The sequence below is a fragment of the Triplophysa rosa genome, linkage group LG11 (genome assembly GCF_024868665.1).
Source record: "Triplophysa rosa linkage group LG11, Trosa_1v2, whole genome shotgun sequence".
NCBI classification, from domain to species: domain Eukaryota; kingdom Metazoa; phylum Chordata; class Actinopteri; order Cypriniformes; family Nemacheilidae; genus Triplophysa; species Triplophysa rosa.
In genome coordinates this window covers 16197131-16211491 of record NC_079900.1, presented here as the reverse complement: position 1 = coordinate 16211491, position 14361 = coordinate 16197131, and the positions used below count along the sequence as shown (strand labels likewise).

The following is a 14361-nucleotide window of genomic DNA, read 5'->3' as shown; positions in this document are numbered from 1 at the left end:
AACTAGCCCTGCCCCTTCAATAAAATCTAGGTTTAGGCCAATTGGTAGAGGCAATCAAGAGTCTTTCATGTCCTCAAGATCTATAAGGAAAGGTTCTCTTTCACCACAACCCTCTCTAAGGAGAAGGAGACCCTCACTTTCTCCAACAACAGGCCATCAGTTTCCAGAGGAAAGTTCTTCATATTCACCCCGCAGAGTCACATCTCCCATCCAAAGACCTGCATCTCCAAGACCAATATCTCCCCATGCTTCTAGGTCCCAACGTCCTCTGTCCCCATCAGCATCAGTATATTCTGGCAGAATTCAACATGAGCCACAACTTCTTCCATCTCGTTCCTCCACACGTAGATTCAGAGGACTTGGAGGCAACAAAGTGCCAATGGGAACAGTAAAGCCATCACCTGTTAATCCAATTTTGCAAAGAAAATGTCGTCATGGTACCCCTCAAATGCAAAATGTTGCTCCATTTAGATCTTCTGTCCATAATGCCTCCATGGGCTCAGGAGCTTTGAATCAGAGTGCTAGATCTTCCCCAATGTTGGCAAGACAGGGTTCAAGACCAACAGGTTTTCAAGACTCAAAGAGATTTTTTCCACCTGGAACACCAAACCCCCAGAGGGGTTTTCATAGACCTGTTGGGAGAGGACGTCCTGTTGTGAGAGTACCAATAAGTCCTGTACCTCTCAGGCAGTCAATAAGAGGGCAAAGTCACCCCGTTGTTATGAGTGCTCAACCACCTTTTCATCAACAAGTTCCAATAAAGCAACCTGGAATGCCTTCACCACAACTGTCTATAAGACATGTACCAACACCATGTCCATCACCTCAACTTTCAGTGAGAGCTGGTTCACCAATATCTATACGCTCAACATCACCAAACCTCTCATCTACTCTTCAGAGAAATGCTCTGCATAATCAAATAATTAATCGTGCCTCACTTAGATCACCATTTCCACCTAATGGTACTCCTCAGCCTCAAGAAATAACACAGTTTGCCCATACGGTTCAACAAAGTCCATCACCTCTATTAACAAATGCTTTGCAGAACCCAAATCTTGGTGGTGCTGTCTTAAGTTCACCTCTTCCAACGTTTATGTCTCCAGTGCCTCAGGTTTACCAAAGTGTATCTCTGAGCTCTTCTCCAGCCTTAACAAATGCATTACAAAATCCACTGCTACGGAATGCCAATTATCGCTCCCCTTTGCAAAGGCCTACTTCTCCCCATTCTGTAGTGGCACCTCAAGAAGTTCAGGTAATTAGTCAGAGCTCTTCTCCACTCTCTAATGCATTGCAAAACCCTTACCTACGTAATGCCTCTTTTACCTCCCCACTGCAAAGAAACACATCTCCTTTACTTCCAACACCGGTTGCTCAGCAGGGACCACAGAACATCTTACAATCTTCTTCAGTGTTAAGTAATGCTCTACAAAATCCTCAATTACGTGGTGCCTCATACATCTCACCTCTTCAGAGGAATACATCTTTATATGCCCCGACAATGTCACAGCCTGATCAACAAACAGGACTGTTATCAAATGCACTTAAGAATCCAAACTTAAGGAATGCATCATACACCTCTCCACTAAGTAGAAGTCCAACACCTTTCCAGCAAGCACAAGTACATTCCTCCCCTTTGTCAAATGCATTAAAGAATCCGAGCCTTCAAGGTGCTTCTTTTCGTCTTCCCGATGGATCAATAATATCGAGGAATTTAGGAGGACAAAAACAGGAAAATACAACATCGGTCCTGTCAAATGCATTGCAAAATCCAAATCTACGAAAAGCTACCTATAGGCTCCCAGATGGTACCATAATATCACGTAATGAGCCAATGCAACCAGCTCCATCTTCAATGTTGTCCAATGCTCTTCAGAATCAAAACCTTCGAAAAGCTAATTACAGGCTTCCTGATGGAACGCTTATGTCTAATAGCACTGAGCAAAAAGCTGACACAGCAAAATCCTCACTGTACTTGGGAAGTGCTCTACAGAATGTCAATCTACGTAACGCATCGTATAAACTGCCCGATAGTTCGCTTTTTTCCCGAAACCAGCAGCCAGAACAGCAATCCACTTCACTTCTTTCAAATGCTCTTCAGAATCCCAGTCTTCGTAAGGCTTCCTACAAACTTCCAGATGGAACCATTTTGACTAAGAGCTCTGAACCAGAACCAGAGCAAACAATTTCCTCTCACTTGTCAAGTGCATTACAAAATGTTGGTAAAGCCAACTATCGCTTACCTAATACCTCTGGGCTGTTTAGAAATCCAAAACAAGAGCAAACTCCCCCTTCAATGTTGTCCAACGCCCTTCAAAATCAGAATCTTCGTAAGGCTTCTTACAGACTGCCTGACGGGTCAATCATGACGAGAGGTAAACCAGTTCAAAGTCAAGCAGCCACATCACCCTTTCTGGGAAATGCCTTGATGAACGCTAACTTACGCAAGGCCTCCTACAAGCTGCCGGCAGCATTGGGGCAATCTCCAGATGACCCAAGGTATGCAGTGGTGACCCCACAGGTTCATGGTCAATCTGGTGAACACTGGGCTCAAAATCAAATAATAGATCCTCATCAGCCCGATGATGTCTGGTCTTCAGAAAGAGTCCTCCCTCATCATACTGTTCAGAACCTCACAAAATGGTCCATGTATAGGGATGAAGAACTGGAGAATTTTGTCATCCCGGTGCTTCCTGGCCAGGAGATAGGTAGCACAGAGCCTGCATGGGTACCAGATAGGGAAGGTGAACCTCAAGGAAACTGGTATGACAAGGTAACTTATCTGGTATATAGTTACGTTATAAAGGACAATACAGTTGTTATTTTTATTGCAATATAGACTGTCCCTGACGACAATATTTGCTTGTCAAAATCATAAATGTATGTTTATTTTGTTTCCTTAGTAGATCATGTGATATCTTTAACCATATGACAATAGTATTAGTATGATTTAAGCAGTAAATTAGAAACATCAAGACTGAGGTTTAAAACAATGAGCTAAAGCTTTATAGAAAAATGTTGAGTTAGAAAGGAAAAGATAAAAGTGGGATATTAACTAGATATTAAACAATATTGACCCTGGATGACTTTGGTACCTAAAAATCATTTTGAAATAGAAAAGAACTTATCAAATTTAAGACAAAATCACTCGCCACTGTGCACCAAAATACATCTGTCATACCAGCTATATCGCAACACAGCTATCATTCATTTTAAAGTAACTATAGAGTTAAAGGTCCAGTGTATGAAATGTAGCAGCATCTAGTGGTGAGGTTGCGAATTGCAACTAATGGCTCACTTTACTGCTCACCCCCTTCAAAAGACTATGCTGGCTGACACTGCACAAACATATCATGTTTTCTATTATTTGCCGAAGGAGATAACATATTTATGAAACGCGCTCTGTAGAGCAGTTTGTCCGTTTAGGGCTACTGTAGAAACAACATGGTGAATTCCATGCAAGGGGACCTGCAGTGTGTAGACAGAAATAGCTCATTCTAAGGTAATAAAAACATAACGCTTCATTATGTAAGGTCTTTATACACCTCTGAAGACATAGTTATGTATATTATATTGCATTTCTGACAATAGAAACTCCTAAAAAATACACATTGGACCTTTAAAAGTGCCTTTATCATGTTTTGTGAAATACAGTTTGTGATCTTTATCTTGTACTAAAATATGCTTTTTAGATGTACTCGATTCGAAGTCTGCCTACAATGTTGTACCGAGAATGTGCCGAGGAGGATGGGATTGAGGACATGACACAGCTTGAGTAAGTATTCTTTGAATATGCAAATGATAGTTTGCCGTGTAGAATGAAAACAAATACTTAATTTAGCCACAAATATTCATGCTGCATAACATCAGCTTATACAGTATCTCTAATACGTCTTACACTGAAATATGATTATGTTTTAAAGAAATTGTATTTTCATAAAAAATCTCTCTAGAGAGCTGCATGAAGGTGCTGTGTTATTGAATTTGAAGAAAAGGTTTGAGCACAATTTGATATACGTAAGTAGATTTCAAAGTCCAGGAATAATGCTGATGCCTGTGTTCTGAAAACATTCTTATGTAAAATTAAAGGGTTGCTTTTCTGTATTTTTCGTACACTGCTCTTCTTTTGGCTTTTATACATTTCAAACTTGAAAACAGATTATGAAAAGTACTTTGTCCTTCTTTTTAGACTTATATTGGAAGTATCCTAGTGTCTGTTAACCCTTACAAGATGTTCAACATCTACGGCACAGACATGGTTCTGCAACACAAAGGGCATGCGCTAGGAGAGAATCCACCGTAGGCATTCATTCATTCATTCATTCATTCATTCATTCATTCATTCATTCATTCATTTAAATAGGATTAACTTTTTTCTACATTTTTCCAGACATCTATTTGCTATTGCGAACGCCTCTTACACCAAAATGATGGACGCCAAAGAAAACCAGTGCATTATTATTAGGTAAGGTCAAATGAAATTATTTAGGAGAACATCCACATACCTCACATAAGGTAAATTCTTTAAGCAAACATATAACTTAAATGGACCAAAATAACAACTGGAATGGCAGAACTTAAACATCAGAGATATATCTGTTCACCTTAAGTAGTCTTTGAAGCAAATAGATCCATCAGTGTCAGTTCTACTTTACACAGCTGGTGATCTGGAAAACTTTAAACCTATCTCTGACGAAGATAGCTGTAAGGAAAGACTACTGATGTCCAGGCCGTGATTGCACCAGCAGATCATGTCTCTGTGAAATGCACCCATGGGTGTTCAAAGGCAGTCACACTCAAGCATTCGATTTCACTTCTGTCTGATGATCACACACCTAGCTCATTACTTAAGTGCAAAGCAAAACGCAAGGAGTCGCTTCTTTGCATGCCAAGTCGCATTCGGTGCCTATTAAGGATGCAATTAAGGAGTTAAACAGGTACTTGAGGGGGTTACAGTCACGGTGTGGTCTAAATGTGCTCTTTGTCTTTCAGTGGCGAGAGTGGCTCTGGTAAAACAGAGACCACAAAGCTGGTTCTCCGCTACTTAGCTGCAATACATCACAAACAGAACATCACACAGCAGGTATGAGTTCATCATGAAGTCTCGGCCAAACTTCTGCTTTAGGAACTGTTTATGCACATTTTGTAATTTGGCTTTTACCTGTCCTTTGCTTTATATGCTCTCATACAGATTGAGGTATTGTATTTTGTGTGTTTTGTAATACATCTATGTGTGTGTTTCTGCTCTCATTTATATCTCTGTCATCATTTATTCACCATCATGTCGTTCAAAACCTATATATAATGACTCTTTTTTTCTGTGGAAGATAAAAGAAGATATTTTGAGAAAACAGGTTTTGTGGAGTCAATGGAGGCCAGTGTTTTTTGGTTACCAACATTCTTCAAAATATCTTCTTTTGTGTTCTGCAGAAGAAAGAAAGTCATGCCGGTATGGAAAGACATGAGGGAGAGTAAATAAAGACAATTTTCATTTTTGGGTGAACTATCCCTTTAAACAGACATGTTTTTACACTGTTTGAATAGTGTAGTTTACAATTCACAGCCAATAATTGCCATATTCGTCCGACTGTTATTTTCGTTCTTTTCATCTGCAGATTCTAGAAGCCACTCCACTTTTAGAGTCATTTGGAAATGCCAAAACTGTGCGGAATGATAACTCAAGTCGATTTGGGAAATACATGGAAATATTCATGGAAGAGTAAGTTAATTTATAATCGTATACCTTTACTGTGATATTGATACACCCAGCAAGAGGAAGCACTTCATTGGAGTGCTCTTACAACTGTAAGAGGATAACAGATCAACATCCTGCTTAAAATGACTGTTGGTACATGCATGGGTTAAGTTGCAAATTATATATTAATGCATGTCTGATTTTTCTGCTCCAAACAGAGGGGTAATCAGTGGTGCCATAACCTCACAGTATCTACTTGAAAAGTCCAGGATTGTGTTTCAGGTATTCTTTACTACTCTAATAATGTAGACTTTTAGAGTAGCCTATGTAGATTCTTAATCTAAATTCCATATTTTTCTCTATCAGGCCAAAGATGAAAGAAACTATCACATTTTTTATGAGATGCTGGCAGGTCTTCCTTCGCAACAAAAGCAGTCTTTTTACCTTCAAGAGGCAGAGACGTACTATTACCTCAATCAGGTGAGGCTGTGCTTTTCTAGATTATTGTAACAAAAAATGGCTCATTTATCTTACTTATGCAAAGTTTTGTTGGCTGTTAGGGTGGAGACTGTGAGATTGCTGGCAAAAGTGATGGAGAGGACTTCCGCAGGCTCCTCAGTGCCATGGAAATACTTCACTTCAGTGCCGAAGACCAGAACAGTATCTTCAGGGTCCTGTCTTCCATCCTCCACATTGGAAATGTCTTCTTTGAGAGATATGAGGTAGAAGCTCAACAAAATCACACTTACTACAGCTTCCTATTGCTTTATTATAAAACAATGCTCTGTTTCAGTGGTTTGATGAATTAAGTTTGACTTGTGTCCGTGTCTTGATAGACTGAATCTCAGGAAATGGCATCAGTTGTGAGTGCTCAGGAGATCAGAGTGGTGGCTGAACTTCTGCAAATCTCCCCAGAGGGCCTACAAAAGTCCATCACTTTCAAAGTGACGGTAAGAAAGTCTTGCTTGATAATACACAAAAGTCATTTTTAGATATTTTATTTTTCATTGAATGTTTATACATTTATGATTGTGGTTTCGGGTCACTGTGTACTGTTTATTGTGGGTTTTACATGAACTGAAACTGTTTGCAAAGTCTGCACTCGAGGATAACAACAATAGAGGTGACTCACCTCTCGACCTCACATGAACTGCTGGTGGCCCTCACGCCAAGGCCCCATGCTAAGTGTCAGCACACTGTTATATGGGGATTTATCATTACATGATTTTTGTTCTTGTCCTATATGAAATATTACTAAAATGCCACCTGCTCGGTTTGCCTGTTTGATAGCAGTCACACAAAGAAAGCAGTGAATGGTGCGTAAAAGCCCCAAATCGCTCAGGTAGAATAATCAGAATCAGAAGAGCTTTATTGCCAAGTGTGCTTGCACACACAAGGAATTTTCTTTGGTGTTGGAAGCTTCTAGTACAGACATTCAACACAATGACAATACAATATAATAAGATTTACAGTCTAAAAGATTCTAAAATATGCATATATAAAATAAAGACTATTTTACAGAAAATGGGGGATAATAACATATACAGTAAGAGACATTGTACAGGGTAGTATATAGTAGAATATACATATTAACAGATTGTATGTACACTTGTGCAAATGGATAATGTAGTAAGTAGAGGTAGTGTTATATACATGTATTAATAATATGTAGATATAATAAGGCACTTTAGTGTACATTATAGGAGTAGTGGAAGTGGAATATTGCTCTTAAGGAGCAGTTATCTGTTTAGGAGGGAGATTGCCTGTGGGAAGAAGCTGTTTCTGTGTCTGGAAGTCCTGGTGTTTGGTGCTCTAAAGCGCCGGCCAGAGGGCAACAGTTCAAAAAGTTTGTGTGCTGGGTGTGTGGAGTCAATGATGATTTTTCTTGCCCTGTTTTTCACTCTGGAATCGTACAGGTCCTGAAGTGTGGGCAGAGGAGCCCCAATAATCTTCTCAGCACTACGAACTGTCCGTTGTAGTCTTCGTAGGTCTGATTTGGTGGCCGAGCCATACCAAACAGTAATTGAATTGCACAGAACAGATTCGATGACCACTGAGTAGAACTGGGTCAGTAGCTCCTGTGGTAGGTTGAACTTCCTCAATTGACGGAGGAAGTATAACCTCTGCTGGGCCTTCTTTACAATGGAGTCTATTTGGGACTCCCACTTCAGGTCCTGAGAGGTGGTGGAGCCCAGGAACCTGAATGACTCCACAGTATCCACAGTGCTGTCCAGGATGGTGAGGGGAGGAAGTGATGGAGGGTTCCTTCTGAAATCCACTATCATCTCCATTGTCTTGAATGCATTCAGCTCTAGGTTGTTTTGACTACACCAGGCAGCCAGCTGAGCAACCTCCTTTCTGTAAGCAGATTCATCACCGTCTTGAATAAGGCCAATGACTGTGGTGTCATCTGCAAACTTCAGGAGTTTGACAGAAGGGTCTGTAGGGTGCATTCGTTTGTGTAGAGTGAAAATAGATGTGGAGAAAGAACACATCCTTGAGGAGCTCCGGTGCTGATGGTACATGTGAGGTTGGGAAAATTTAAATCCAGCACTAGCTGCTGCCTGTTCGACAGGAAGTTAATAATCCACTGAAAGGTAGAGGTTGGCCGCGCTCGCACAAGCATGTGGAGGAATGTAAACATTCACGAGAATAAACGAGGAAAACTCGTGTGGCGAATAAAAAGGTTTGCAGTTGATAGAGAACTCTTCTAAGTACGAAAAGCACATCTTCTTCAGTGTTGTTATATCTCTGCACCAACCTTCGTTTATATAAAAACATAATCCACCACCACGCGTCTTCCCTGTTGACTCGGCAATGCGATCCGCTCTGAACAGCTGAAAACCCGGCAGATGTAACGTGCTGTCCGGTATGGTGTCATTAAGCCATGTTTCTGTGAAACACAGCGCAGCGGAGTTGGAAAAATCTTTGTTTGTCCTCGTGAATAAGAGTATTTCGTCCGTTTTGTTGGTAAGGGAGCGGACATTCGCCAGGTGTATACTCGGCAGAGGGGTCCTAAATCCGCATTGTCGGAGTCTGACTGTGTGTTCACACCACCGCTGTCGAGAACGTCAATAAGCGCTCTGGGCGCCCTGCCAACAAGAAAGATTCGTGGATGCTCTGGCGCTCTGATGTAGACCAAAGTTTACAGGGCTGTGTTCTCTGGAATCCTCTCAAGCGGTGGACTGCTACGTTCCGATTGTTTGCCGCCGAACCGCGTCATAGCTCATTACCATAAAGTTGACCTGATTTCAACTCTCCTTGACGCCCTCAACGGCCAAGACGTGCCGCGCCGCTGCTCGCTGCCGGCTCACATTGAAAATGAATGACTTCCGGCCACTTTGACGCTCTCGACGGCGGCAGTCTGAACGCACAGTGACGAGCGCACCCGCTCGCTTTCCCCGCTTGCGTCTTTTAGAGCGTTTGTATAGAGCTGCCGCTCCTCCGAGTAAAATGTCCAGTAAGACGTCTGAATTTTCAAAATTAGGAAAAAGATTGACAGAAGGGCATTAACATTGCAAGTTTAAAATGTGAGGGCAGCAAGCCATATTACCATGGGAACCGTCTAACCCAGTCAGGGAAAACCCTGAGCAGGAACAAACAGCAAGAGCCCTGACGCCATATCAGCCTCGCCACACAGCCAGTGTGTATGGCAAGCCGAATTAGCTTAAATTGTCCCCAGCGTTACTCGTCGTAATTGCATTTTTAAGAAATTAGAGAGAATTAAATTAGAGAGCTCCATAATTTAATTTTTACTAGTAACAATTACAATTACAGAGCTCTATAGCTCAATTTTTACTAGTTACAATTACGATTAGAGAGCTCTCAAATTCGATTTTTACTAGTAAGAATTTAATTAGAGAGCTCTATAAACTGAATTATTACTAGTAAGTATGAAATTAGAGCGCTTTGTAATTAAATTCTTACTAGTAAAAATGCAATTGCAGAGCTCTCTGATTCATTTAGAGAGCTCTCTAATCACAATTGTTACTAGTAAAAATTTAATTATAGAGCTCTCTTATTGTAATTGTTACTAGTAAAATTTGAATTAAAGAGCTCTCTTATTTAATTCTTACTAGTAAAAATGCAATTACGACGAGTAACGCTGGGGACAATTTAAGACAATTCGGCCTGCCATAAGTGTCACGGTCCCGTGATGCGCACCAGATATCATCCAACCCTCTGCAGGGGTGCCACCAAGAGGTCTAATGCAGTATTACTCTGCTTTCAAACACATTAAAATGAGGCCTGTTGGAGGAATGACGATGTCTTCAAAGCAGTTTGACTATGAAAACGCTCAAGTATTATACGAGAATTACTGTACAAGTATTATACTATAACACATAAGTATAAAAGAACACATTAGTATAGAAGAGAGACATGACCCATTAAGCTTACAAGGGATGTATGTAATTTCTGTGCAACTACCAGCAAAAGAATAACAATATCTGCCATTGGTCAGCAAACAGATCCCACTCCTAACTTATTCTATGGATCATAGCTCACAAACAAACAGAGCCATAATTTTAAAATAAAGTGAGCTATATGCTACTTATTTTACTATGTTACTCATACGAGTATCTCTCAAGTGTCTGTCAAACCAGTAAGATTATTCAAATGACTGTTCCTATTCAAACCTGAGACTTGTTTCCATGCCTACAAAAGGTAAAGTCTTTCAGCTCACTGTTATATTCCAACATTCTGTGACTTCGAGTACAGCTTCAGAAAAGAAAAACGCATCCAGCGTCTAATGAACGAGATTTCCTTTACGAACTCCCTGTTTTCTCCTTTCCACATATTTTCCATCTGACGCATCAAGGGCTGAATCCCCAGCTGTCTCTAGTATTCCATTTCTTCTGGTGGAGATCGTCAACTTGCCGTATTCAGTTTCAGCATCTTTCCTCACATCAGTTCCTGGTGTTTCAGATGTTTCATCGAAAATCCTTGCCTATGAGCCTTTACTCAACATCTTTGTTTCAGTTTGCCTAAAATACATCCAGTGCTCGTCAATGTTCACAGTCCTATTGCCTAGTTGTGCTTTAGGCTGCTACTCATGATGGCTAGTGTGACACCTGAGTAAAGCCTTCAGTGTAATTTAGTTCATTCTTCTTATTACTGCAATCAAGTCCTCGGTTTGTAATAGGAGAAGCCTATACTCAAAGTCATTTCCCATCAGTTCAATTGAATTGGAGAGTGATCTTGTGGTTCTACAGGGCTGGGCTTTATCTGATGATAAAGTGCTTTCAGACACTGAAACCAGAATTTTATACCGCTGAGATACAGATATAGTCAAGGTGAATGAAGAACATGTTCTGCCTCCATGCTAGACTATGTAATTAAATATTTTTTTATTTAAAAGACCTTCAATTTATCGTTTGAGAATGAGATTAGTGTTGTGTGGCCACAGATATAGTATGCTGGTTGTGTTTAGCTGTTCTTCGGGGTACATCTTAGTAACATTATTCTGTGTGTTGTTATAGGAAACTATGAGAGAGAAGATCTACACCCCCCTGACTGTTGAGAATGCAATTGATGCTAGGTGAGCACCAGAAAAAACCCATGGTGCATTGCTGTCTACTCATACTTAAGATTTATACTATGTGGGAAAATAAAAATGAAACTGACATGGTATAGTTTGGCAGTTTGCCATAGTGTTAGGCATACGCAGTTCATGGTATTATGACTAAACTACAATTTTTGATTAAAGGGATACTTCACCCAAAAATGAAAATTCTGTCATCATTTACTCACCTTCGAGTTATACATTTCTTTGTTCTGATGAACACAGAAAAATATATTTAGAAGAATGCTCCCCCCCATTGACTCCCATAGTAGGAAAAATTACTTAATCATTTTTTTTGTTCTGTTGAACACAAAAGAAGACATTTTGAAGAATGTAGGACAGCAAAGGGGCACTTTTGACTACCATTGTCATTTTTCCTACTATGGCAGTCAATAGGGGGCAAAATCTGTCTGGTTAGAAGCATTCTTTTCATTTTTGGGTGAAGTATCCATTTAAGAGGACTTTTGTTTTATTTTATGTATGTTGTGATGTGTTGATGTACATAAAGTGTCCTGAAGCAAAATCACTTGAGAAACAGTGATATACCATGGTACTGAATGATTTTAATCATTTTAATAAGTGCAGCATGTTTAATCACTCCTAAAATGGATGTGTTAATTTTAACACATTGTTTGTGTTATCCTATTTAACACATTATGTGTTATTACGGTCACATACATTCCAGGTTGCCAGGTGTGTGGGTTTTGCACTGAATTTGTATTGAATTTGTATTTTTTTAAACTGTTGCCATGGTTTGTTTTCATTCTGTGGATTAAAGTTTATGATTTCTACTATACAGTGATTTTTTAGATGAAATTGTGTATAATGCATTACAGTGACTGAAAGGCCTTTGGGCTATTTTTGTTACACATATCTGGCAACCCTGCATACAGGGAATGCAAAGAACATTTTTAAAGCTATGGTAGGCAATATTAAATAGTTAATATTTAAATTTAAAGTTATTATTTTCACATCGTAGTGAGACAGCGATCAATATGTAAAGTGGTCAATGTTTACACTTTTGCAGCCTCTGCACTGGCTGTGAGTAATGTTTTTTGAAGGAGGCGTGGCTTTGGTTTGCTCACAACTTTGAAATAGCCTACCTTAGCTTTAAATTTAAATGAAATTAGTCTAGATACAATAACAGACAATTCAAGACTGTTCAAAATCCATCTAGGTGATATGGACAAAAGTTCACATTGGATGAGTGGATCTCCTGAGAAATATTGATGTTAACTGAATGCTGTGTACCTTGCGATCATCCATCTTAAATTACATTTGCCCTCTCAATCATAACAGAGATGCAGTTGCCAAGATCCTGTATTCCCTTCTGTTCAACTGGCTAATAGACAGAATAAATAAGCAGGTTTATCCTCAGAATGACGCACTGTCTATCTCCATCCTTGATATCTATGGATTTGAGGTACAGTGAAGATGCTTGCAGATACATTACATTGTATCTCTTTTGCTTTTGATTTAATCCCATTTTGTGTTTTGTAGGATCTTACCTTCAACAGCTTTGAACAGCTTTGCATAAATTATGCAAATGAGTACCTTCAGTTCTTTTTCAACAGGGTCATTTTCAAGGAAGAACAAGTAAGCTGTTGAGTAATCCTTTGAGTATTGTAGATTTCCTATGTCTAAATGATTTCCTTTAAATATGTCCAAGGATGAGTATAACAGGGAGCAGATCATCTGGGAAGAGGTGCCTTTCTCTGACAACCAGGCGTGCATTGACCTCATTGCTGCAAAGCCTCATGGGATACTCAAAATACTTGATGATCAGAGCTGCTTTCCACAGGTATCATTTTTAATGTTTATTTATGTTCTGATAGTGTTCACTTATTTATCATTTGTAGTTTTCATCCTTCATAATTAATGAATGTTAATTAATGTGTTAATTGTATTCCTCCAGGCTACAGACCATACCTTCCTTCAGAAATGCCACTATCACCATGGCAACAATCCACTGTATTTCAAGCCAAAGATGCCTCTTCCAGAATTGACCATTAAGCATTATGCTGGGAAGGTTTCCTATCAGGTACTCCCACAAATCTTTAATTTATTTCCCAACATAATTATTCTTTGAAATGCAATTTTCATTTCACCGTCTTTTACAGGTTCATAAATTTCTGGACAAGAATTATGATCAGGTTCGGCAGGATGTTCTTGACCTTTTCATCCAGAGCAAAAACAAGGTAAGACTTGTACGATTTTGCTACCGTTAGCTTTATTACTTAATGACAATAACAAACTGATGCTTGTTCCCTTAAGATGGTTGCACATCTGTTCATGAGCTACGGTGAGGTCCTCAACCAGCAGAGGTCTAATCCTGGGAAAAACAGCACGGTTACACGACGACATCAAGCTTCAACCGTGGCAGCCAAGTTTCAAATTTCACTTATGGAGCTTGTTGAAAAGATGGAGAGGTAACTCAACATGAATCACTTCTTTTCTTGTAAAACTCGACTTGCAGCATATTGCACTAGCAATGTCAACGTCATGGGTTTTAAGACCCATGGTGCACACACACTGATAAAAAGGTAACGCACTGTAAGTGTATTTCAAATGTGATTGTTTTTTACTAACAGAGCCAACCCATATTTTGTGCGATGCATAAAGCCAAACCAAAACAAGGTAAGAAAAAGCAGTCACCGAGTTTATGGTTGTTAAACCTTTAATAATGTCTTGGCTGGAATTGAAGTCATCTGAGAGTGTGTGTAAACCTCCAGGAGCCTGCTGTGTTTGACATGGAGCTGGTGAGCGCCCAGCTTTGCTATTCTGGGATTTTGGAAACCATTCGAATCAGGAGAGAAGGCTATCCAATCAGAATTCCCTTTGATGTCTTCCTTTTCAGGTAAAAACTAAGTCTTAGCCAAAGTCAGTAACACTGGGCTTTTAGGGCTTTGTGAAATCAATAGATATGAACTCTTTGTTAATATATTACAAGCAAATTAATTTTGTTCTTTAGATATAAGTCACTGTTGGGCCTCAAACAGCCTCCTCCTGCCAATGGTGAAAACTGTGTCATCATGTTGAGAAAGCTTTGCCCTTTGAAGCCTGGAGCATTTCAAGTGGGTGTCACCAAGGTGAGTGTGATTCCTAT

General features: G+C 39.7%; 1 protein-coding gene across 1 annotated transcript in view; it reads left to right on the top strand.

Moving 5' to 3' along the window:
* The window catches only part of myo15aa (myosin XVAa), a 38678-nt gene that overhangs the window by 5560 nt on the left and 18757 nt on the right, over window positions 1-14361 (top strand). Inside the window, exons 2-21 of the mRNA XM_057347170.1 lie at window positions 3690-3772; window positions 3951-4014; window positions 4187-4296; window positions 4388-4462; window positions 4990-5080; window positions 5613-5716; window positions 5911-5974; window positions 6059-6172; window positions 6253-6414; window positions 6529-6642; window positions 11173-11231; window positions 12555-12678; window positions 12756-12851; window positions 12925-13056; window positions 13171-13296; window positions 13376-13453; window positions 13530-13684; window positions 13847-13892; window positions 13988-14112; window positions 14227-14344. Of these exons, the coding sequence (XP_057203153.1) occupies window positions 3690-3772; window positions 3951-4014; window positions 4187-4296; window positions 4388-4462; window positions 4990-5080; window positions 5613-5716; window positions 5911-5974; window positions 6059-6172; window positions 6253-6414; window positions 6529-6642; window positions 11173-11231; window positions 12555-12678; window positions 12756-12851; window positions 12925-13056; window positions 13171-13296; window positions 13376-13453; window positions 13530-13684; window positions 13847-13892; window positions 13988-14112; window positions 14227-14344 (2040 nt within the window). The remainder of the gene's footprint in view (window positions 1-3689; window positions 3773-3950; window positions 4015-4186; window positions 4297-4387; window positions 4463-4989; window positions 5081-5612; window positions 5717-5910; window positions 5975-6058; window positions 6173-6252; window positions 6415-6528; window positions 6643-11172; window positions 11232-12554; window positions 12679-12755; window positions 12852-12924; window positions 13057-13170; window positions 13297-13375; window positions 13454-13529; window positions 13685-13846; window positions 13893-13987; window positions 14113-14226; window positions 14345-14361) is intronic.